Raw genomic sequence first — 25,246 nt, 5'->3', positions numbered from 1 at the left:
ATAAGTATCTTAACTATTTAGCTTCCAGTCTGAAGTTGGCAACAGCAAAATCATTAAACTGTAAATCATGAAACATCACTTGCAAGTTTTATTTTGGTCATCTGTTACATGAGCAGGATTTTATTATGGCATACATCATAAAATATCAGCAGAATTGATTTATGGGAGAAGACCATGCAAGGCAGTTTCAAATTACATCATAACAAAAGTAGGTAAGGCAAAGGAACCTGGTTTTTGTTCCCTTTATTACATTTCATTTTGTTACAGGCTGATCTTCCGCCTGGATCCAGCTGACTCTGTCTAGTGTCACTCAGGTGTTCGCGCCGTGCTCCCCTGGACCCCCGGTCCTGCACGGTCCTGAAGCTGGCCCTTCATGGGGCCGGGGTGTGCCTGGCACTGCTCACTCACCTGGGCTTTGAGCCCACACTTCTCATGTGTTCATGTCTCACCCGTTTCCCGCTTAACAGGAGAAGCTCTTGGCTTATGTGACTGTAGGTGTTCAATATCCCCTTAAAATCATTGCAGGGAGGACTTTCCATCTAGCCGCTTGGCAGTGCCTTCACTTGAGTGCTGCCAGTGCTTTTGAAGTCCTGCTGATGTCCTGTTACCCGAACTGGAAATTGCTTTCTTTTGATGCTCTGTAGCAGGGCTTTTTACCTCTTAGCAGGTGATTTGCTTGTTTATAGCATTGAAGTTGGGAGCAGAGAACTAACAGGCAGGGAGCTTGAGTGGTTCAGAATTTTCCCCCAGATTGCAGGGAGCGGGACAATGCAAGGCTGTCATGTTTGGTGGGATCTGAAAATAGCTGTAGTTGACTCCGCCCCTCTACGACTTCCTTCCAGGAACATGTTGGGCTAATTAATATGAAGATATTTAATACATGTGCAGTCTATTTCCTACCATCTTTCAAATTCTCCCAGTACCCTTAAGAGTCTTAAATTTGCCCTTTTTTCATCCAGTTTTCTGAAATAAACCTTTAATTTTAATGTGAGCTGATTTAATGTGGGATGAAATTCTGTTTCAGATAAATCCAAACCATTTGAGTTCTATAGGTACATCTTCCAGCACTGAAAACAGCTGCATTTAATAATGAAAAAGTCAATAATCTCACAAGTGTATTGGAGAAGCAATTTTCCTTTCTTACAGGACTCTGTTGTGGTCATGCATTTTTCCTGAACCTTGAGAATTGGCTTAAAAGCATTGCTTGAATATTGCCACATGACTGATTTTACGACAAGCAACATTTGTCATGCTTAAAATGACTAACCAGTATTAGCATTTAACAGCTTTTCTGTGTGATATATAAGCTGTTTTACTAGTTATGTAGCAATCATATCAATAAGCTGCTAACTTTTATATAAAGGTACACAGAACTAGGAGCTTCCCGTCTAAAAAGGTGGATGCCTGTAAAGAAGAAACAGTATTCCTGCGAGTCACAAAGGGCTAATTAGCACCTTCTGTGACACATATTTTAGCAGTCAGTGCATTTCTTGAAGTTTGAAGGCTTTAGACTAATACAGAAGAAAGCCCCTTCAGGAAAAAGGATCTGCAGTATGCTCTGAGATTTAAACAAGCAGCTCTGTTTGTAAACTGCTGTAAGAGCCCATCTGATGATGCAATTTCTGCCTCTGATGAAACATTCCTACATTTCTCTCTGCTGATAGACAACCAGTTTTGTGTACTTCAGAGGTCAGGTCCTTCTTCATTAACATCTTAATATCCATGCTTTTGTGGAGAAACAGTGCAGGTTTCTTCTATGCAGGGTCTTGATCTTTGCTGAGGTGCTTATGTGGATTGTTTGACCACTAACCAAATTGGTTTTGTCTTTACAGTCTGCTGTCGTTAGTGCATTTACAACTTGAATATTTCACACATACAAGTAGCAATGGTTGAAATTTAACATGCACGTTTTCCAAAGCGTAACCTAAAATAAAATAGTAAATAATGTTAAAGCTAGACAATTGTTAAAAATGTGCTTTCTAAGGGCATATTGTGGGTTTTCATGATCTCTGACATTTGACGTTTGCCTTTCGTTGTCTCAATACAGTAATCTTAATGGAATTTCTGTTATGAGCCTAAATTTTGCATTTTAATATGCATTTATTAGCCTTAAATTTTGCATCTTAATAAAAGTCTAAGATAAATTCCCCAAACATTTTGCATACAAAACTAATGGTATGGATATCTTAAAATTCAGTAGTTGTTTTGATAAGCTCATGATGACTTAACTTTTAGAGAATACACTGCATTAGCAATACAAAGGTCACAGTTTTACTGAGGTAACAAGACCTTTCCTTCTTGACTCTTACTGCCTTGTAGTAAGAAATTTGATTGATCAAGCATAGCATGTAGAGGCAAGGCAACAACTTTCCCTCAGTGTGGGCTCAAGGAATGATGTTTATGTTGCTGTGGGATTCCAGAAGAGATCATGCTGTTAAGGACAGTCACTTAGGTGTTACAAATTTGCTCTGCTATGTAAATAGGTTTGTGTTTATACTACAGAACCTGACCCTGTTAGTTGTAAAACAAATACAAGATATGAAACAATGTTTTTCAGAAGATTTCAAATCCAAAAGTGTCATTAGTATCTACCCTGACTCCTGAAATGGGGAGAAAAATTGAGCTTCAGCAAGAAGGAAAAAAAAAAAAGCTGGGCAGATTTTCTTCAGTGTGAATCTGGATATTCAGGGCAGATACTTAGCTGTGCAGGTACTGTAGAAGACTTGTACCAAAGGGAACCTTAATGCAGCTATGCTCTCTCTTAGCTGGGTTTGAGTCATGTAGTCCAGAAGAGATTGGTCTTTGTTTTCGGAAAGCAGTTCAGCTGTGCAGCTGCTTGAAGAGGATTGAACTGAGCTGTCAGTCACTGACCCAGATACCTGCGCTCTGAACTGTCTGACATAGGGATGTAACACTGTACCTTTCTGCTGCCTTTGTATGAGGTGCAAGGCAGTGGGTTGTCAGCTCCACATAACTGATTCCTTCAGCCTAGGTGAGGAATGTTGTGACCCACCATAAGGTAATAAATACAGCATGAAGCCAGAAAGGTTGAGGACATAGCTGAGACCAGCTGTGCCTTTATTCTTTCCTGGGTAGTGTGACTAAAGGGAAAAGAACACATTCGGTATAAATGCAGCATTATTCTCAAAAGTAGTAGTTTAATTTTATGCAACAAACCAAACTCTGTTGCTTCTCATTCTTCTTGTTCTCCCTCCTTCCAAATATAACAACTTCACTTAGCCTTACCACATCAAGACTAGTTGACAAGAAACAACTGGAGTATTTGCAATTATTTTAAACTGTAGAGATTTGTTCACTGCTGTCCCTAGAGGCCTAAAATGCTGTTTCTTTGCCTCTTAAAATCCTATTAGTCTTACTTTCTCCATCATTATGAGAGTGATCATGTTTCTGTTCCTCTCATTAAGTCACAAGCTGTCTTGATTTTTTTTTTTTTCATTTCCAGTCCAGTCATTTCTTATGTAAAAACAAATCCTGCTCCCTCTAGTTTGAGGATGAATGATTATAGCAAACAGGATTTGACCTATATAAGTAAAGTCAAATATTAGCAAAGCTTTGCTTTCATGTATTATTTCAAAGGTGAAAGGGAATATTAGGACCAACTAAATAAGGTGGATTTTGCATTTGCAGACTGTCTGAAATAAGAAGTGCTCATCTAACGGATATTATGATGCATTTCATGTAGTAACACCTTTACTAAATAAGTCTTGTAATTTTCTTTTTGTTGGTCTGTTATTAGGATCCATACTATAGATTTAATGATGTGACGTATAGATGGATCTCACTGGATAACTGGACTTACAGCAGGACATTCAAAACTCGTTTTGATGACAGGTATGCAGCAAAGATATGTTTAAAATAGTTCTGTGCCATCTTTCATGCAGAATTGCTAGTTAATCCATCAGTTCATAATCTGCTTAATACTTTTGTATCTAATAAAGCAAATTATGCAATAATGTGCAGCTGCAAAGTTGTTGCTAAAGAACACTTCAGTAGTTGCTTTTTTCTATTTTTTTTTAATTGTTAAAAGTTACTTATGAATTGCCAACTAAGGAAGGAAAATACTTAGGCTAATTGGAAGCTAGCCCATCTGATATATGGTGGGTATGTGAACATGGTGTGTTGCAGACTTGAGCCACTTCAGCTGTCATCTTAATTTGACTATTTAAAGCTATAATGTAACCACACTAAGTCAAACATTTTTGGAGGTACTTGATACAACTGCCACTAAAGATAATGGTGACATACGCTTTTGTATTTGTCTCCCTCCTGTGTGTTGTTAACTCTAGGTATTCTAACAGTTTTTTATTCATATCTTATCTTCTGTAGAAAATGGCAGAAAGTGAATTTGGTTTTTGAGGGAGTAGATACAGTAGCACAGATCCTGATCAACAATATCACTCTTGGGAGAACAGACAACATGTTCAACAGATATGTAAGTACTGTGTTTTGTTCTGAAGATGCTTCTGTTTTTTCTTCAAAGCCCTTTTGTGCTGAGCACTTTCAGTGCATTCAAATACACATAAAAATAGGTCCTTGAGCGTAGAAAGTGTTGACCTGAGGACTACATGTGTAATCAGATAACTGTTAGAAAGAGAAGTGTACTTACCTTTTCAGTAGCAGAGGGGTCAGATCTAGAGGTGAACGTGTCTTGTTCTAAATGAGTGGACCCATGCAAGAGGATCAGTTCAGCTAATAATGTAAGTCTTGCTTCTTGGGATCTGTCACAGCTCCAAGAAAATGTAAGCTTAAATCTATTAGCTGCAAATCTGCTTACTAATTGGTATTAGAATGGTTTACATGTGAACACTGAAATGAAAATGTACGTGTTGCAAAGCCTTTGCAAGTATTTCCATGCGTTTTTTAATACAGGGGGTTTTATTTTTAATGTTGGGCTTTTGATAACATTGTCTTGTGTTTTTGGACTTAGCCTATGTCAGGATGAGAGTACTCATCATGGAATGATCTTGAGAGTGGCAAAACATTCAAACTAATTTTATAGCTTTAAACTATAAAATTATTCTGGTACTAGCATAAGGGAAAATCTTTAATTTTCTCTTAAAAGAATCAAAAAAGGAAAAGTTAAAGGAAGAATGTTAGTAGAATAACTAAATTATTAAGGAAATCTGGCATATTTATATCTCGGTGTTTACCATTCTGGCAGGTTTTATTGCAGAGGTATTGGCCTGAGACATGAGAGCTAGATTTTGCCACCTTGGTCTATGTGACCTGGGACAAATCACTTAGTTTCTCTGTGACTTAGTGTCACCATCTGTAAAATAAGACATTTTATAGAGCTTTTATGAAATTGTAATTATTTACTATTTGGAGAGTATCTAAAGGATTGCCAGTAGCAGGCTCTGTAGAACTGGGAAGTGATATTATTTTGCCCTGACTTCTGCAAGTTCATTCTGTCTCAGACTGTAACAGTTCATGAAATGTCCTTCATTGTAAAACCAGAGTGAACTCTATTAGATTGAGTCTAGGATTACTGTGACCCAGACTTCTGCTTTGTTCACCTGTTCCACATGACAACTATATCTGCAGGAAGGACTCTCTGAAGGCTCTGTATGGGGGATGGAACACTACAGACATAAGTGATGCTAGCTGGGCTGCTTGTAAGTTGGAAAAAATGGCCAAGACTTGGCTTGTCACAAACGAACACTGTGAAGAAGGAATGGGTATTAGCCATTGGAACCATATTATCTTGATAGCACAGGATAATTCTGAAACCGAACATTTATCCTTCTATCCAGCCACTCTGAGGGGGATTTTGTGAGCCAGTGAGGAAGCCCCCAAATGCTTTATTTAGTGCTGGCACAGAATGTGTATTTGTACATTTTTGGGATAGGGGTGCAGGTGGCATGAAATACAGTTTTGCAGTGTTCATGCAAAAGGCAGCTCAGTGCTTTGCGGTAGATAAGTTGGCAGCACAGTGTGAGTTGGAAGGACCCCTGTATAGACCAGCTTTCTGAGTTGGAACAAGGTATCTTTCTAAAGATGCAGATGAGTTCTGAGTGGGGAAGGAGGGTAAAGATTCTCTTGCTGTCCTTATCCTTCAAGCATTTTTGTGTGCAGGCAGAGTGCTGCAGCCTGCTGTGGGGGCTCAGTATGGGGAAAGCCCAGAAACATCTCATTGTATCTGGAATGTTACTGTGTATTTTCTTTTTTCAGCTTAAGAAGTAGCTTTTATTTTCCTTCAAAACCAGAGCCCATTGAGACTGTAGTTCAAATGCCTTTGAATAATACATGTATGGTATTAAAATCCCAATGTAACAGTGATTATAAATCTCATAAATAAATGTCACTGCTGTAATGATTTTGTTCTGTTTTCTTGACCTAGAGCTTTGATATTACCAGCGTGATCAAGGAGGTCAATTTTGTTGAAGTCCGTTTCTTATCAGCCGTTTCATATGCAGCAGAGCAGAGCAGATGTCACAAAGCATACAGCATCCCCCCGGCGTGCCCTCCACCTGTGCAGAAAGGAGAGTGTCATGCTAATTTCATCAGGAAGGTAGGAGCAGAATTGTCTGTCTCTGGCTTCAGGCTTGGAAAGAGGAAGGCACCACGTGCTGTCCTTACAGATGTATTCTGAAACCTGCAATGTCATTTTATAAGTAGGGCATATTTTGCATTGCAGCTTCCTTCTCCTGTCCCCCCCCGCCCCGAAACCTGAAATCTAGCATGTTGATAATACAAGAGGCATAAGAAGGCCAGGCTTCATATCTAGGTGATAAGAATGTTTAAAAGGCTGTTTTCATCAAGGAGTCAGCAAGGAGACTTGCTGCTAAGAGAGCAGGATAGCACTGTGAAATGTGTAATCGTTACGTTTTGATCCACTGGGTGGATTTAGCAATGTATGCTGACGATAGAGTTCACTGTTGCAGTGTATATTGCCAAGGCCAAGGCTGTAAAAATCTCATTCAAGCAGCTTTGTGTTTGCTATTGCTCATGTGCTGTGCTATTTATACTGGGCAGGTCTGGCATGTCCCAAGAAGTGGTGTCTAACAGAGGACCTGTTCTCATCTTATTACGGTGTTGTGAAGTGTGACTTAGTACATATTCAGTGAAAACAACAATGTAATATACAATGGATGAAGCTCAGAAACTCTGATTTAAGACGTAGCTTCACTGCTGTTAAAACTTACTCAAGGCAAACTATCATTTGACTAGCATCTCATATATTTCTGATAGCTTTGCAGCAGCTAGGGACAATGGCTAGGTGATCTTATTTTGGAATTTATCTTTTATAGGTGCTTTGCATGTTTGTCTCCACTTAAATCCCATTCTTGATAATAATTTTTAATCTTTTCAATAAAGTCCTTTTAGACTCTCCTCAAAAAAATTACTGGAATCCTGTTAATCTAAACCTGGATGTGATTTCCTTTAAAATTTGTTAATGGAATGGAGTCCATCTCTCCATTTCCCATTGTCCTGGGAAAATCCTTCAGGATTAAGTTGTCTTTATTACTACTTGCTGCTACTTTTATTTTTACTGCATTTTAGAAAGTAGATTAATTCTTCTGAGTCCAATGTGTTTCTTAGAAATCAGTGCATGGAGGAGCTTGGAAGGAAGAAGGCACTTAAACAGCTGTAGACTTATTTATAGCGCAAAAATGGCCAGGGATGATTTTATGCTTTACTGAACTATACCTTTAAATCTGTAAGAAAGTACTTTAGTACTTTTCCTCAAAGGAGTTGTTTGACTGTACTTGGAAGCTGCTCCAGACATTTTCAGAAACATTTTTAGTTCCAAGTATATGGCAACAACAGCAGCAATGTCACATTTAAAAGTGAACAAACATACTAGGACATTGCTAAAGTAAGTTGGCTGCTTATCATCTTAAAGTAATGGAGAGCTGTTTACACATTTAAGTTTCAGTATTAAGTGCAGTAAACACATCTAAATCTTAATAGGAATTTGTGGCAAAACGCAGGCGTTTCACTGGTAATGTACTTCAGCGATACAAGCATATTGTTCTTCTGATAGCGGTCTCTGCAATATTATTAATGAAACCTGACAATCTGTCAGTGATTCATTTGTTTATTTTTTATGAAGGGAAAATTACTTTCAATCTGACTCGTTTTCTAAGAATGTGTTGTCCCTGTTTTTACACTTGAAATAGGTACAGTGCTTGCTTCCTGGAAGGCACTTTTGCAACTTGATAGGCAGGCAGGCTGACTCCAGCAATGCCAGGGATAGGCTAGACTTGTGCAATGTGGTTTGCCAAAATTAGTATGCCTCGGCTGTAAGTTATTAGTCTCTAAATTTAGAACTGTAGGTCACTGTACAAGACTTTAAGGAGATCTATTGTATTTGCTTTGGGGGCTGGGGCTGTGTGAAGCTTGGAGGGCGGCTGAATAGATGTCTTCAAGGGATTTGTTAGCTAGAGGTCTGACCAGGTTTGAAAACAACTAAATGGAAAGTAGTGTAGGTACTTCTCTGCCTGACCAGCATTTTATAATTCTGACGGTTATTCTGATGTTAGAACCAGAACTAAGCTATTTCTCAACCATGTTTTTGTTCCCTTTGTTTTTGTATAAGAGAACCATAAAAAGGGGAGAAACAGCGAACATGACTGAACTACACAAATGCACCAGACATATGCATCTCTTTCCTTGTACTAATCTGGGGTGTTACAACAAAAAATAGGGGATAAGGTATTTCAGCTATACTCACAATTTTTAATCTAATACTGTTCTTTTAGAATACTTTAACATTTGTAATTTTCTGCTTACTTTGTCTTTTAGGTATACAATTAAATACTGACATTACAAACTAAGATAATTCAGAGCTGAATTGAGAGTAACTTGCTGGCTTGGTTTTTTGATCTTCACTGTGTTTTTTTTAAGTGATGGACTAGGTAGAGTTTTTCTCTCACTACTATAAAATTTTGCTATACATGGATGTTTAATACAAAACTGTATTTTTTATATAATATATTATATAAATATGGTAACAGCAGAGTAGCAGCAGAGTTCTGGACAAGAAATAAGAGGAAAAATACTGTAGCCTTTTCTGGTTTTATTGAAATTTATTGAAAAATTCTTTCAGTGCATGGCAATATTTTATTTCTAGATATGTGTGAAAAATAGGCAATTGTAACATAATCATTCTGTATTCTAGGAGCAATGTTCATTTAGTTGGGACTGGGGCCCTTCTTTTCCCACTCAAGGAATCTGGAAAGATGTTAGGATTGAGGCCTATAACCATTATCACCTGATTTACTTTTCTTTGACTTCTTTCTTTGGTAAGTCATGTTGCTACTGTTTATTGTTGTTTCACCTTTGGAATACAAATAATTTTATTGTTAAATAGCTGTCAGTTTAGGAAAGATGCTATTGTTTTATTATGATTTTCTGTATAGTTCTTACCACAGCACACCCTTTTAGGTCTTGAAACAGTCCTTCAGTACAAACAATAGTGAATAAAAATGTTAGAATTCAGAATCTTTTTTTGCTTGAAGATCCCTGAATAACTGCAGAAATATATATAGTATAGCTGAGGTTAGCCCCCGTTCTTCTGTTTTGAAAATTTTCTTTTTTATTGGCATGTGTTTTCACCAAGACTCCCAATAAATATGTCTCACTTTTGCCTCACCTCCATTTCAAACAAAGGTAAAGCTGCTATGGGAGTCTAGTTTTGTGTTGGGAAGACAAATGCAGAGTGAGAAGAGTTTCAAGAGCGCCGAGTTTTCAGGGCACAACATGAAGTCTGAGAGAGAAAAGCAGTCGTGCTATGCAAGGATAATTTGTTGAGGCTGCAATTTGAGAGGATAGCCTCCTGCATTCCTGCTACCTAACTTACCAAACCGGTTTCCTCCCCTGACGTGATCTCTGATTTTCATCTCCTTTGTCCTGAAGATCATTGCAGCTGAGCAAAAGTAGTTAATTTTCTGTTGAAACTTTCTGTAAACGGTAATATGCCCCATTGTAGACCACCCGCACGCTTTCTTTCACTGCCTGTTGAGCCCAGTCTTCAGTGGAGTAAAGGCTAGCACGTGAGTCCTCTGCACTGGGTTGAATTTCAGCCCTTGGGAATAGAGTTGTTGTGTATGAATAAAAGAGGAAGACGTCACTCCCTGGCTGCTTTTAAAGCTTCCTGAAATAGCTGCAGGTCTTAGCTAGAATTAACGTGACTGGAATTTCCATGGAAAGCCCCAGCACAGAGTCTGTGTGCTCTCTAAAATTTAGCTACAGTAAAAATCTTTTCTGGTCCCTCCCACATTCCCACAACTCCACCTTCTGGTAGGTAAAGTCTTGCCTCTCTGGATAAAAGAGAGAGCAAACCTCTTTCATTCAGCAGAGTGGTTTGGAACCAGAGTCAGAGTTTATTAGTATTCAAACATAATAACATTTGAAAAATAAAGAGTAAATGAACAACTTGAATTCAAGTGGCCTTTGCAGTTATATTGCTCATCAGATTTGGTGTCATAGCTTTTTGACCACTGAGTCTGTCGATGATTCATTGTTCCTGATTTCTGCATCTAGACCCCACAGTTCATGCAGTTAAGAGTGGGCTGGAATTTCTATATGCCCTTGGAGGGGAGGAAGAACTACTGCAATGGCTGCCCCTTGTGGGATGTGTGTTTTTTGAAGCCCTTCAATATTGCTGAAAATTGGTCTTCCCTGGGTAATGCTGGGTGTAATATAAAATTGGGAACACATTCATTGCTCTTCATTCTACAAACGACTCTGAAAATCACACAGGGCTGAATGTAATTCTTTGCTCTTGGAGGGAGCTCTCTTTCTCTCCTGGAGGAAAGAGCTAGAATATATACATGGAAAGAGAAAGTAAGTGATTAGTAGTTTGTGTATACAAAATATGTCTTAGTTCTAGTTTTCCTTGTTTTCCGTTTTCTTTGGTTTTGCTTGGATGTTCATCTGTAATATTTGAAGTATAGGATTAGTCAGGCTGTGTTTACAGATAGGTAATTTAATTGCTGAAGTTAATGGGAAGTTTACACATGAATCTTGAGTACCCTTGACCCTGGCTTGCCTTATTCAGTAATCTCTGTAAAGGAGAGGACGGTCTGAGGTTACTGTAGAGAGATCTCAGGGAAGTCATTAACTTGTTTCCTCCACCACACTTCGGTGGCAGAAGGGACATAAAGATACAGCTCATCAAGTCTAGACACAATGGGCCCAATTCATCCCCAGCATAACTCCATTCATTTTGTTTAGTGACTCTGGGATGAATTCAGCTTGTTTTCTGTTAATACTGTTTTTGTTTCATCGACAAAAGTGATTGTACTGCCTTGTGATTACGATCTTTCCCAAAGAGTACCGTGTTCATACGAGTGCTGACTAAAAGCAAATATAATGTCTGTGGGAGTTGGTGGGGAAAAAAATCCTTCCTAATGAAGTGACTGGTGACATGATTTCTGACTTTTGTACAGAACTCTGAAAAGCACCTGCATGGCTTTCAAATGAAAAAAAGAGAGATTTATAAAACATAAATCATATTGTGTAGTTCTATTCTGAGTCAGCAAATGTAAACACAGATATCAAATGCACTAAGCAAGAAGATTAGCCTTGTAGGTCTGGTTCAAAAACAGCCTGAAAATTGTTACATTTAATGTGAGGTGTTTGAATTGTTTCCTTGATGAGAGATCATATTAACTAATAGGTATATAAATACAATTCCTGAATTCCTGTTTTTTTCTCCCCCTTCACTTAGAAAAGAGTGCTCAGCAGTGGAGTCTTGAAATTGAGTCTATTTTTGATGTAGTCAGCTCCAAGCCAATTGCAGGTCTTGTGACTGTGAACATTCCCAAATTGCAAACGCAGCAAACGTTCAGTGTGAAGCTTCAGCCTGGAGAAGGCAGCATTGTGCTGCTTGTAAACATCAACAAGGTAAGGAGGTGTGTGTGGAACCCTAACCAACTGCAAAATGTTTTCCCTGGTTTCCAATGTGTCGTTCTGCCTCCATACCAGTTTTAGGCCTCCCTCCCCTTTCTTGCTGCGTTCCTGACTTTAATAAGAGTTCTGTACCCCTTACAGGATAGGAGAATTATTCTTTTCCTCTCTAAAAATTTATGTCTGTGGGGCTATGTGGCTCAGTGTCAAAAAGATGATAAAGACTTTCCCTTACTGCAAATCGAAAAGATCACATCAACACCAGTCACTGTTAAATTAGCTATTTAGGTAGATAAACTTTGGATACCCTGTGTCACTTCACTTAACTGGCAGTAGGTATCTTGTCTCCCACGCTATTGTTTACTGGACTGATTGGGACTAGAATATACTACAGTGTGCATGGTTTTCCCAGGAAGGAGGGGAAACATTCCTCAAACCTCTCAGTAAATACTCTTTCAGGTAAATAAAAGCAAAAGAGCCCTTATAAAGAACTTGTTTGGTAGTAAGGTTGGTGGAAATTTTGTGGAGTAGTACTTCCTTCTGTTAGCTTGTAGTCCTTTGGGTAGATAAAACTCAGGAGGAATTTTAGAGAGGTAAAGGATGCTCTAATGAGAAGAGAACTCAGTTGAAAAATGATGAATTTGGTATACGCCCCAGTGACGAAAGAGGAAACAATTGGTCTGCTTGCCTTCAGAGGGTGTTGGGAAACTATCCAGTGGCAGACTTAATTCACCAACATTATTTCTATAGAATTTGTTTTGATTGTGTTTTTTTAGAAACTGTTGAGTTTTATCACACAGGTGTAATTAAGAAAAGTTATATAGGCTTGAGAGATGAAGAAAATAAGTGTGTCTTTTCTAGTTGACAAATAGGTAGGTGTCTTTAATTAGGCAGTGAGCCCAGTGTGGTAAAAAGAAGCATGAGCTTTGTCTTGGCTTCTTGCTCAGTGAGCAGGTCCCTTGTAGAGCTGACTGTGCAGAACTGAACCTGACAGCGGCAGGCCCAGGCCGGTGGGCAGGGTGGGAGCCCTGGCAGGTGCAGCAGCTGCTGCAGCTGATGATGTTCTCCATTGCACCAACAGCATAACAGGAGCTGCTGTCTGCTTCACTGCCCCAGGGCACAGTTAGATTTGTGGGTGAGCAGTGTGCTGTGAGTAGGAATTTGGGGCTTCTGACAATTCTGGCAGTTAATAACGTTTGAGGGTCTGCCCTCAAACCTTTGTATATTTTACTGGCTCTACTGATTTTCTCTGTTGCTGTGTAACTCTGCATTTGTTTCCACAGTTTGAATGCATTATGTGTGTATTCTCAAGTTCTCTTGTCAGTTGTTTGAGTGGAAAAAAAGAATATATTAAAGGCAAGCAGGGTATTTATGTTCTAGTGTGCACACTCAGTGACTTGCATACTTATGTGCTTTGTTTTATTTTGACATGAAAGCATAAAAGCATACAAACATATGATTTTTGTTACTGTTGTTATCTGACATGTGAGTTGCATGAGCAATTACACATACCCAGTTTCATTTAAAACAGTCATTAGTCTCTGCTTAGCCTTTTCAGGGATTACATTAAGTAGGCACTGCAATGTGAAACTTCAAAAATTATTTTGGTTTATTTAATTGCCCCACCCCCAACCTCTGAAGAAATCTGTTAGTGAGTGAAGTACAACTGCAAGTTTGTGAGGAAGCACTTCCTTCAGAGCAGAGGCAACAGTGTTTTATTATTCTTTGTACACAGAAGGCTTTGCTGCATGAATTCACATCATTTTACAAGAAGCTCTGCAACATGTTCTCATGTATCGATAAGCCTAACGGAGCCTTATTATGTTGCAAAGTCAGTAGGTGTTTGAGTGGTGTGTATCACCCGAGATGTGTAGCAGTCTTCCTGCAATTGCCACACAGAGTGCTGTGTTGCTAACATGACAGCATTTTGCTTATCAGCTAATGGTGAGCATGGGTATGACATCATTAGTGACCAATGAGACACTCCAGCCATGCCAGGCGGCTGCGAACACTCCCTTGTTGTTGAGGCACACGCTGATTTTGTGCTTCCATTTGTATCCGTGCAACACAGAGATTAGTACTTCTGCACAAGCAGTTATGATAATTCTGTGTCAGGGAAGCTGAACTGTTAGTAGATACGTTCATGATTGTGTCCAAGTATGGCTACAGCAAAACATATTGTTGGGCTGCTCTCTGGCCTCATTTTATTTGAAAAGATTGAGGCACTCCTTACATGGCTCTATTCAGTGCTGATCCCTCCATTGTTTGGTTGCATGCATTATTGCTTTCTTTCCACGATTTTTGTGTTGTGCACTCAACTGGCAAATGTTGGCAATAGGATTGAGCAGCAGAAGTAGGCTGCGGGAATGGAGATATAAATACTACTCTATGACTAGAAAAATGAGAAAATTAAATCATTCTGTCATCCTAGAAGTAGTTTTTTTATGTTTGTAAAAATTATGGAGTACTAATGATGTGATTAGGAAGCACAGAGAAAGAGCAGAAAACACTGAAAAGAAAGAATGAAACTTACAATTTGACATAAAAGCTTGACATAAGTGAAAAAGTCAGTATGGTCACATATTACCAAAGTAAAAATTGAAAAGTGTCACCTCTGTATATTGAATGTTGTATGCAATAGGTAAAAGGGTCAGTGAGAGGAGGGGTATGATACAGATGCTAGTGAATGATTCTGTTCCTGACACAGATATTTGAGTTTTAGAGGAATATTCTGTCAATGTACCTCGGCTAAGGGGTACCAGCTAGATGTGTCCGCAATAGGTCATGAGCACACACACATGCATGCACACAAGATGAAGTGATAGCCTGGACTTCAGTGGAAGAAATCATACTTTCTCTTTAAATTATTTTCACCTCAGAGCTGCAGCTGGAGAGATCCCAGTTACCATGGCTCAGGTGAGTCACATAAACTCATTAGGCTTGTGGTAATTCAAAGATATTGGGATAAGGGATGAGCAACTGACATCATCTACCTGGACTTGTGCAAAGCATGTGACACTCTTCCACACAACATCCTTGTCTCTAAATTGGAGAGACACAGATTTGATGGATGGACCACTTGGTGGATAAGGAATTGGCTGAATGGTCACACTCAAAGAGTTGCAGTCAACAGCTCGATGTCCAAGTGGAGAGCATGACAGGTGGTGTTCCTCAGGGGTTGATGTTGGGACCAGTGCTGTTTAACATCTTTGTTGGGGACATGGACAGTGGGATCAAGTGCACCCTCAGCAAGTTTGCCAACAACACCAAGCTCTGTGTGGTGCTGTCAACACGCTGGAAGGAAGGGATGCCATCAAGAGGGACCTGGACAGACTTGAGAGGTGGGTCCATGCAAACCTCATGAAGTTCAACAAGTGCAAGGTCCTGCACATGGGTCAAGGCAATCCCAAGCACAAATACAGGCTGGGTGAGGAGTGGATGGAGAGCAGCCCTGTGGAGAAGGACTTGGGGATATCAGTGGATGGAAAACTGACTATGAGCCAGCTATGTGTGCTCACAGCCCAGAAAGCCAACTGTGTCCTGGGCTGCATCAAGAGAAGTGTGGCCAGCAGGTCAAGGGAGGGGATTCTCCTCCTCTACTCTGCTATCATGAGAACCTACCTGGAGTCCTTTTTCTAGCTCTGAGGCCCCCAACATCAGAAGGACATGGACCTGCTCGAGCGGATCCAGAGAAGGCCACGAAGATGATCAGGGGGCTGGAGCACCTCCCCTGTGAGGACATGCTGATAGAGTTGGGGCTGTTCAGCCTGGAGAAGAGAAGGCTCTAGGGAGACCTTATAGCAGCCTTCCAGTACTTCAGGGGGGCTACAGGAAAGATGGGGAGGGACTCTTTATCAGTGATAGAACGAGGGGTAACAGCTTTGAACTGGAAGAGGGTAGATTTAGATTAGATCTAAGGAAGAAATTCTTTACTGTGAGGGTGGTGAGACACTGGAACAGGTTGCCCAGAGAGGTTGTGGCTGCCCCCTCCCAGGAAGTGTTCAAGGCCAAGCTGGATGGGGCTTTGAGCAACCTGGTCTAGTAGAAGGTGTCCCTGCCCATGGCAGGGGGGTTGGAACTAGATCATCTTTAAGGTCACTTCTAACCCAAACCATCCTATGGTTCTTTGATATCTGAGCCCCTACATGTGTGTTATGCTTCTTTTTATACATATTGCTCTGGCTTTCTCTCTTGTATGTTCAAGAGTTCTACAGTGGAGGCTTGGTGGCCAAATGGACATGGAAAGCAAACTGGATACAACATGACAACAACTTTCATCATGGAGGCAGGATACCAGATCGAGAAATCTTCAAAGGTGAGCCCTTCAGCTTGATACAGCTGGTATTGCAGTGCTACTGTTAGGACATTTGCTCTGCATAGCAGGTATCTAGAGCTCTTAAATATTTTGCTGGATTGTAATATGCATGTGAAAATGCTAATGAGAAACAAGGTAGTTTTTAATGTCACAATGTATGTTTACCTGTTTTCTGGTAGCCTTAGCTTGTATGGATGCCTCTACTTGCATTCAGACTGAGAGATGGCTTATGCTTAGTCGGAAACCTCAGAAAGAAAAAGAATGTTTGCTTCTTAAGTTTTCTATCTTACAAAAAAAAGTACTTTTGAACTTGATATATCATGCTGATGTTTTTGTATCATGCACTGAAAAACCCCTTTAGATTTCTATAGATTATGTGAAGGTTGATTACTGAGATTTTTCTTGTTAATTCAAATTTTAAAAAATTTGTGGGATAGAAACATTCCTAAAAAGCTAACATACATACATTCATTTATTAGAATGTGATAGATGTGCTGCAGGTTTAAGAAGAGACAACATCTTAAATATGACCACAAAAGTAATATTTAAGGATTATTTGCATAAGGGTTCGTGCAACACACTGGCTATATAATTGTCTGGGTTTTTTTAACTAAGAAGCCTAGAAGAGGTAATTTTCAGTTGTCCACCGGAAAAAAAAAAAAAGTCATACAAATTAGACTAGGCTCCTTATGCCATGAACATGTGGAAAGAACCAAGTAAAACTGCACATTTATTAGGTGGTTCTGATGTATATTGCTTCACTAAAATCTAATGTGGTCACCAGGCATGTAAAACTACTATTTGCTGTAACATCTGTGCACGTGAAAAATCCTATGAAAAACAGTAGCTTCTGGAGTCCTAGTCTTTATAGGGCTAGCCCTTAGTTTGATTATGAAGTCATAAGAATAATTCTTTGCTATTATTAGCAATTTACTTTTAAAAGAGTTAAAAAACCACACCAAATAAACATGGCATATTGTGCTTGGAAAAACTGGTTGTAGGGTATAAACCATGTAAAAAGGACAATTCTGTTGTGTACTTTGTGAAAACTGCACAATGATAGGAAAACTAATTGGTTCCACTTGGGTAGTTTGTCAGGATATTTCATAGAACCCTGTGGCATATGATCATAGGGAATTCATGGTCTACAAAAGATAATCAGAAGCCTCTTCTTTTTTTCTTCTTAAGGGGAAAGAGGGGAAAAAAAGCAAATGCACCACATAGTGAGCATTATACATTAAGCAGTGTATGAAGCCTTTACAGATTCACAGCGTAAACTCTAGTCTTCCTTCATGTGTTCTGTGAAGCTCTGTCTTGGATTCTGACAGACGCCCACCCTGCCCCCTCCACCCCCCACCCTGCCCTGAGCTGTACAAGTGGAAGAAGGCTTCATATGCATTTTTTTCATGTTCTAGCACAATTTGCTGTCATGTCAGCAGAACTTATGGCTTAATAAGAACTTTGAGTAGTTCAGGAGATACAGTCAGGGATAAATGTTCCTGAAAGGTGTTTTTCTGTTGTCAGTTCTGTTGTTCTGTGGTCCGTCTATTCAGGTGGAATACATTTCCTCCCCCCCTGCCTCTTTTTAAAAAGAAAAAAAATAGGGGTGAGACATTTCACAAGTGATTTGTCTCCATATGAGTATCTACATAACTTTGGACAGGTGAAAACTAAAGGGTGAGAACTGTATATGTGAGAAAACCCAGCTTGGTCATATGTCAGATTCAGCTACCCTTTGCTTGAACTACTCTCTGGTTTCTGACAGGTTAGTGTCCTGGTTTTGGCCGAGATAGAGTTAATTTTCTTCCTAGTAGCTGGTACAGTGCTGTGCTTTGGATTTAGTATGAGAATAATGTTGATAACATACTGATGTTTTAGTTGTTGCTAAGTAGTGATTATGCTAAGTCAAAGACTTTTCAGTTTGCCATGCTCTGCCAGCGAGCAGGTGCACAAGAAGCTGGGAGGGAGCCTGGCCAGGACAGCTGACCCGAACTAGCCAAAGGGATATTCCATACCATAGAACGTCATGCTCCGTATATAAACTGGGGGGAGTTGGCTGGGGGGGCTGATTGTGCTCAGGGACTGACTGAGCATTGGTCAGCAGGTGGTGAGCAGTTGCATTGTGCATCACTTGTCTTCTCTTGGGTTTGATTTCTCGGTCTTTTTTCTTTGTTTTCCTTTTCATTACTATTATTATATTTTCAGTTGTTAAACTGTTCTTATCTCAACCCATAAATTTTACTTTTTTCCACTTCTTCCCCCATCCCATCAGGGCAGTGGGGGGGAGGAGTGATCAAATGGCTGCGTGCTTAGCTGCTGTCTGGGGTTGAACCACGACAAATAGTCTCCAAAACATTAACTAATCCTTTGGGAATATTTCTGGGTACCCTCCTGGTATGTACTTGCAGAAGCTCTATAGAGCTCTGTCCAGCTGTGCTGGGAACCTCTTTGGCTGAGGGAAGTACCTACTCACTCCTGTTGAGAGTAGCAGAAAACCAAAAGAGAATAAAGCCAACATCCAGGACAGAGTTGGTTTTGGTTTTATTTTGTTTTTCTATTTGAATACTTTGGTTTAGACTTTGTTTCTCAGGATAATGTGAAACAAAGTCATAGCCAGAAATTATCTCAAAATTAAATTGGTTTTCTTTAGGGAAGGTCTATCGGTCCTTTTTGCTATTAATAAGTTGCTTTTCTTCTTGCCGTGCCTACATCAATGAATTTATTACCTCTTTCATTGCCTCATGAGGCATTTGCTTGCTTTTCAATTCTGTTTCCCTGTCTTTCTGTATGCTTATTTCTTCAACACTGTAATCAGAGTTTTTTATTTCTGAAGGCTCTTTTAGTACTTGGAAGATCTTAACCTCTAGCTGTCTTTTCCTCCTTCTCTCTACACCCTCATTCCCCTGCAGGCCTTTTAACATGACTTCCAGAAGTCTTTCCTTTTGGCTTTGTAGTTTTCACACTGCTTTCATGCTGCGTGCTAATTTGTTAGGTCACTGGGGCGTTCTGTGATCTTATTTCAGCTCTAGGCATCTTCATCCCTATTACTTTTCCTACTGCTAAATCTGGGAATGCCAAATGTGATCCACAGGTCACTTAACTGGGTACAAAGCACTTGTATATGACTTAAAAAGACAGGTATCTGTTTCTTAATTGTGCACAGAACCAGCTGATTGGTCTGTGGTGGCTAGAGAGCCACTTCTGTGTGCTCCAAGACTGGGAGAAATGTTCAGTCCTCAGGCAGCAAAGTCTATCAGACAAATTTCAAGGTGGCCAAGGTCTCAGTAGCCAGAAAGGCACATAACCAAGCATGCCAGATGCTAGTTGTGTCCCCTTGCCCTTCTTTTACCACACAAGGCAGAAGGAAGCTGCTGTAGGAACAGCAAGAGGTGCTGTGTTGCCGAGTGGGCCCCTGGGCCCCCTGGAGTGGGAACACAAAGGCACCAAACCCTGGAGGCCTGAGAATGTGAGATGGGGTTGAGGAGCTTTTCCTCTTGCTCCTGCTCTGTGGGTGGTCCTGGCTGGGTGTTTCAGCCTCTCAGATTGCCTCAGATTGCCAGTTGCATGAGTTCCACTTGAGCATGAATAAAGCAATATCACATTACTTCTGTTAGTAATATAAATACTCCATTGCAAATGCACTCTGAGACAGTCCCAACCTGCCTGATGACATCCATTAAGAGGACCTCCCAAATACTTTGGGAGCTCTGACGATAAATCGCATTTCATTTTGTGCCACAAAAAAGAGCTGCACTGGAGACTGAGGAGTTTTTCTCCAAGTAACTGAATTCACTGGAGGACGGTCAGAACTTTTTCGCTAGTGTAGTACTCATAATGTAGTTTTTCTTTTGTAGCATTCAGTAGTTAGGATAATCATGAATGTTTTGAAATATTGGTTGTTTTTTTAATTCGACTTCTCATGTTAAAATAAATCTGCAAAATTCTAGGAATGAGTGTAAGACTGTTGTCCTACAGCTGAGTTCATCATGCTGATCTATATTCAACCAACCCAGCGTACAACAGGATCACAGTAGAAAAAAGTCAGGGCACACTGTCCTCATCACATGTATGGGCACAGAGATATTGGACAGGGAGCCTGAAATGTTCTCTCAGTGGTCTGACTTTGTAGTTTTTCTCTAGCTGGGAATTTCTTTAGTGGTACAGATATTGGGCCCCCCTTGCCACTAACCCACTGTTGCCACTGGGAAAACACTGTAAAACACTGCAGCACTTGGGGCAAGTACCATTTTTTTTATTCATGAAGTTTCTGTGTTTTGGTAATTGCCATGATGCAGAGGGGTTTAGCTTGAGGTCAGTGATCTGCGGCCTCCAGTCACACATCTAGTTTGTCATGTGCATTGTCTCTGTCCAGGTGTTTAATTAAGAACTGTCCCATTGACTAAGAAGCACCAAAGAGGAAGCAAAAACAGCGGTGATTTTTTTGGTCTTCTCTACCACTAGAAATAATTTTTTGTCTATCTGTATGATTTTTGATAAACTGAAAGTTTAAAAAGCACAGTTTCACAGTGGGATTAATAATTTCCCATTTGAACTTCAGCCTTGTCTGGCGTGTGAAATAAAGAATTCCATTTTATCTTAAAGACAAGTATATCACTGGCACTTAACTAGGTTAATTTTAGCCTGATTTACTAACAGATACTTGTCTCAACTGTAGCTTGTGACAGAGAGAGAAAAGGCTGTACCCTACAAGCTGACCTTTTGTAAAGGTATAGCAAATAGTCATTTGAGGGAGGAGTGGTTGCCATCTTAGGGGTATTCTAGAAAAAATGAGGTTCCTGGCCTCCTGCCCCAAACTTCTTGCTTGGTATGAGTTGGCTGAAATTTGCTATTAGCTTTCCTTTACTGTATTTAATTTCCTAGTTATCTCCCTGTGACAATGAGCAACAGGCACCAGAAAGAAAAAGAGTTTTCTTTCTGGCCTAGATAAATTGAACTGGAATAAGGATGCAGGAGAAAAAGAAGTCTAAAGCCTCCCTGAAAGAGATGTTTTCTGTCACACTTTGCAGCTGCACAGGAGCCTAAAGTGGCAGCTGCTCTGCATCTGCCTCATGGCAGGTGGGGAAGACACCTCTACAAATAAGGGGTCAGTGCAAAGTGTTATTGTAGTCAACTAACTGCTCTCTCATGACTGTGGAATTGACAGTGTTTATGTCAGTGCAATCAGGATACCCCTCAGAGCAGCACTGTTGTATTGACTGAAGTAAAGTCCCAGAAAATGTCCAGAATGATTTCTTGAGAACTTTTCTTCCACCTGCAGCAGGAAGGAGGAATGTTTTCTTGTTTCAGCATGTGCAGTACACAATACCAGATATTAGGCTAAAAGAGCAGCTGTAAAAGTTTGGCTTCTGCTTGAGATGTGCTTTTATCTGGAATGACCTTTAATACCTTACATAGAGTTAGTGGTTATTTAGCTGAACTGGTCTCTCTGAAACCTTATTGCTGAGCATGCTGTTCAAACACAGCTGTGATGGCTAGAGGGCTCTTCACTTCCAAACCGGCATTTGTGTTTGCTTGCATATCTTTTTCTTCTTCATTGCTACACGTATTAAAAAGGGATCATTTCAGGGCAGCAAAAGGAGATTTGCTTTTACTGGATGAACCTGAAGCTAGTCGTTCAGAGACAAGACTTGTAGCTGAGCTGCTGCAGTCTCCTTCTGTAAGGAAGAAATTGCAGATTAAATGGTGCATCTGATCTAATGTAACCACTTATTCCTCTTGCTGGTCCTCAGCTGGACTTTAGGCTGAATTCTGCAGCAAGCAAACATGCACCTGTCTCTTACATATATACAGATGTGCACATGCACGCTCCTTTGTACGTGCTTTCTCTCAATAGTAATTTTAAAAAGTGAACAGGTTTATTGAAAGGATTCTTTTTAGCCCTGTTACAGTGTGTTTTAATCAAGCACGAATTTAGAGATGAGATCATGTCTTTTGACTCCTTGACAAATTCTAAACTGTTAGTGTTCAGTTGAATACCTTTTGTAATGGCTTTCTTTATTTTTATTTATTTTTGTCTGCTTTAAATCTAAGTTTCATATTTTCACAGGCCTATTTTCGGACAGTAGAGCTTGTTCAGGAGCCTATTCCTGGCTCACCAGGTCTGAGTTTCTACTTCAGAATCAATGGCCGACCCATTTTCATTAAGGGCTCAAACTGGATTCCAGCAGATTCTTTCCAGGACAGAGTGACCTATGACACGTAAGCCACATTTGATGTTCTCTAAGGAGAAAGGAACATGTTTTCTTTGTCCCGATTCTCTATCCACCCTCTGTCAAAGGGTGGCATTAGCGGGTGGAACTCTTTTCAAGGTATGACACTAATTGTTGTGGGTTGGAGGCCTCAGAATTAAAGCTTTATTAACTTCAATAGATTTGAGTGATGTTCAAGGCATGTAAGTCCAGTAACTGATGGGAAGGTAGTTGTTTGCTGTCCACAAATTACTGGCTTTTTGGGTATTTTTAGGGATGATCCTCAGGCTGTCCGATCCTATTGTGTGGGACACGTTCATTGGTACTCTGAGGAGGCGCACTTCAGTCATCTCCTAATCCATCTCGTGCAGGGAGACATAAGTGCATAGTAGCCTGTTTCTCCCCTCTGGTCCAGACTTCCTGGATTTCGATAACACAACACCCCAGAGGTGCCAGTGGGATGGGGGCCACATCGTGCTTTGACTAAGCTTTGCTCTGGGTAGCTGGGGAACCAGGACAACAGGGCATGCTGCAGTGTACATTCGCATGCGCTTTAGAGGCTGCCAGCACGATTAAGGAAAACTTAATGGAGCCTGAATCCCTTAAAATGAGATTCAGAGTCTCGGTCTTTCTCCTCCCCACTTCTCGCTATGCATTGTAGAACTTGGGAAGAGAATATAGATTTCTGAATGCGTTTAAAAGAGGATTTGAATTCAAGTGATTGATACTTAAAGCAAGTAATATCTAAGGAGAAAAGAACAACCCAATTAATAAAATATAGTATTTCTAAATCTGGTCTTGCCAATACTTCTGTAAAAGCACTTACTTGCATGAGTCACTCCATCTATTTCATAAGTGTTAACAGGACCAAGTAACTTTTTCTGCACAAAAAATTTCTGTTTGAGATCTCTGTCCAGACATGCAGGCTTAGAAGTTATCAAAATAGTCTGGTTTCTATCAGAGTTATAAATCTTAGATTGCCTGCTAATGATGTTTGGGTGGTTTTGTTTTGTTTTGTTTTGGGTTTTTTGTATTACCTTAGAAACTCCTAAGTGATACAGTTTCACAAAACTTGTATAAATTTTCTTTTTGTATTTGACAGATTATGGCTACTCTTGAAGTCTGCAGCAGATGCTAACATGAACGCACTTCGTGTTTGGGGAGGAGGAGTATATGAACAAGATGAATTTTATGATATTTGTGATGAAATAGGAATAATGGTAAAAACAATAGACACAGAACACTTATTTAAAAAACTGACAAGAGCTTGTAAATAAAAATCCACTCTGAATGAACAAAATAAGAGAATTAATATATAAATTCTAGCCATCTTTCCAAAGGACATGGTAGAGTACCAACCTGAGAAGTCAGATCAACCTGATTTTTTTTTTTTTTTTAATTATTTTAATTTGAATGGTTCCTGATTACTGAGGCTGTCAGTTGAAACTGGAAGTGATATTTTGGAGACTTTATATTAAAACCCCAGCTTGTATTTTCTCTTGTAACTAAGGCTACAATTCTGTTCCTCATCTCCACTTTCCTTCCTAGCCCTGAATCTCCCCTTCATCTTCCCTTCCTTTTCTCCCCACTGTCTTTCATGCCCCCTCATTTCCCAAAATCAGAGCAGGACTGTAGCTTTAACTTTCTGTCTTCTAGCTCTTTTCAGACCAAAACTCTCATGTTTATATACTGTAGATCTCTCCCAGTTCTACATTTCCTACTCTCTTGAGAAAGGAGGAGAGAAGAAATGAACAGCTGAGGGACTAGTACTAGTGTTGTCACTTAATGCAGGAAGATGATATTTATGCTGTAATGATGAGCATGATAGAAGAACTTTTGTGGACTGTAGGCATCAACAGGGACTTGCAACACCCACTCAGTTGTGAAACAAGTAGTGCATGGGAGGGGGGTTATTCACCGAGTGGAATAATATTTTTTCCACAGCAGCGAGACTGTGGGGCTCTGTAGCTGTGTTTAGGGGCAACTCATGTGAGAATAGCTCTGCTGAAGAATCTGAGTGCTTGAGTATATGCCTCAGACTGAGAGCAAAGGCTTTGCAATCTGACCTCAGTGAGGATCTAAGGCCTGCTGTATTTGAGTTTTGTGCTTTCAGCCACCTCTGAGTTGTCAAAACACCGAAGAAGGTAGTCATGCTTTTCTCTGGTCTGGAAATGGATTTTATTTATTTTAAAAGTATTTTTCCATTTATAGCAATAGCTGAAAAGGTTTGGGGGTTTTCTGGTGCAAACTTTTTAAACAAAAGTATTTCACTTGGCCTGAAGCCAAGCATGGAAGGCCTTATCCAAAGGGCCGTTTTGAATAAGCTATAATTGAATATAACTGTAGCTGTAAGGGGAACACCTGCTGCAAACACTGATAATCCTAGATGAGTACCTTTGATTATATGAGCTTGGAGGCACATGTTAATAAGTTTTGATGAAATAGTGACTAGATGAGTGGAGACCAAGTTGCATCTGGTATTAAAATCCTGAGAAGTGTGTTTGGTCTTACTCTACAGCATAAAAAGCAGGGAAACAGAACTGATACCTTGCTGCCTTCTGCTGTGTGTGCTTGAAAAAAAAAAAAAAAGTTACATCTATTTTAAAGTCATCTGAATGAGTGCCCTGATTTTCAGCACTTCTGAGCACTTCTAGTTCTTTCATTTTTGACACTAGGCACCTAAGTAGGCCACTTAGATCTGTGTCTGTACAGTGCTCAATACAAGATTTAGATCTTATTTAGCAGCCAAAATAGCAAGTAGATGTAGAAAATCAGACCCTTATTCTGGAGGGGGTGGTGCTGGAGACTTTTGGCTTTGTTTCTTCTGATGGTCTTGCAGAGGTTT

General features: G+C 39.9%; 1 protein-coding gene across 12 annotated transcripts in view; it reads left to right on the top strand.

The window, feature by feature from the left end:
- Window positions 1-25,246, top strand: part of MANBA (mannosidase beta) — a 72,811-nt gene that overhangs the window by 16,230 nt on the left and 31,335 nt on the right. For all 12 annotated transcript variants that reach the window (XR_012623150.1, XR_012623149.1, XM_074823187.1 and 9 more), the window contains 8 exons: window positions 3,758-3,852; window positions 4,348-4,453; window positions 6,362-6,532; window positions 9,146-9,269; window positions 11,699-11,874; window positions 16,082-16,192; window positions 22,260-22,411; window positions 23,504-23,621. Coding sequence is in view for 10 of the 12 variants with exons in the window: in XM_074823187.1 (XP_074679288.1) it covers window positions 3,758-3,852; window positions 4,348-4,453; window positions 6,362-6,532; window positions 9,146-9,269; window positions 11,699-11,874; window positions 16,082-16,192; window positions 22,260-22,411; window positions 23,504-23,621 (1,053 nt within the window). In the remaining 2 variants the exon portion in view is untranslated. The remainder of the gene's footprint in view (window positions 1-3,757; window positions 3,853-4,347; window positions 4,454-6,361; window positions 6,533-9,145; window positions 9,270-11,698; window positions 11,875-16,081; window positions 16,193-22,259; window positions 22,412-23,503; window positions 23,622-25,246) is intronic.

This window comes from Strix aluco, chromosome 4 (assembly GCF_031877795.1).
Source record: "Strix aluco isolate bStrAlu1 chromosome 4, bStrAlu1.hap1, whole genome shotgun sequence".
Lineage (NCBI taxonomy): Eukaryota > Metazoa > Chordata > Aves > Strigiformes > Strigidae > Strix > Strix aluco.
The sequence above is the reverse complement of the archived record's forward strand: the minus strand, read 5'-3'. Positions and strand labels throughout refer to the sequence as shown.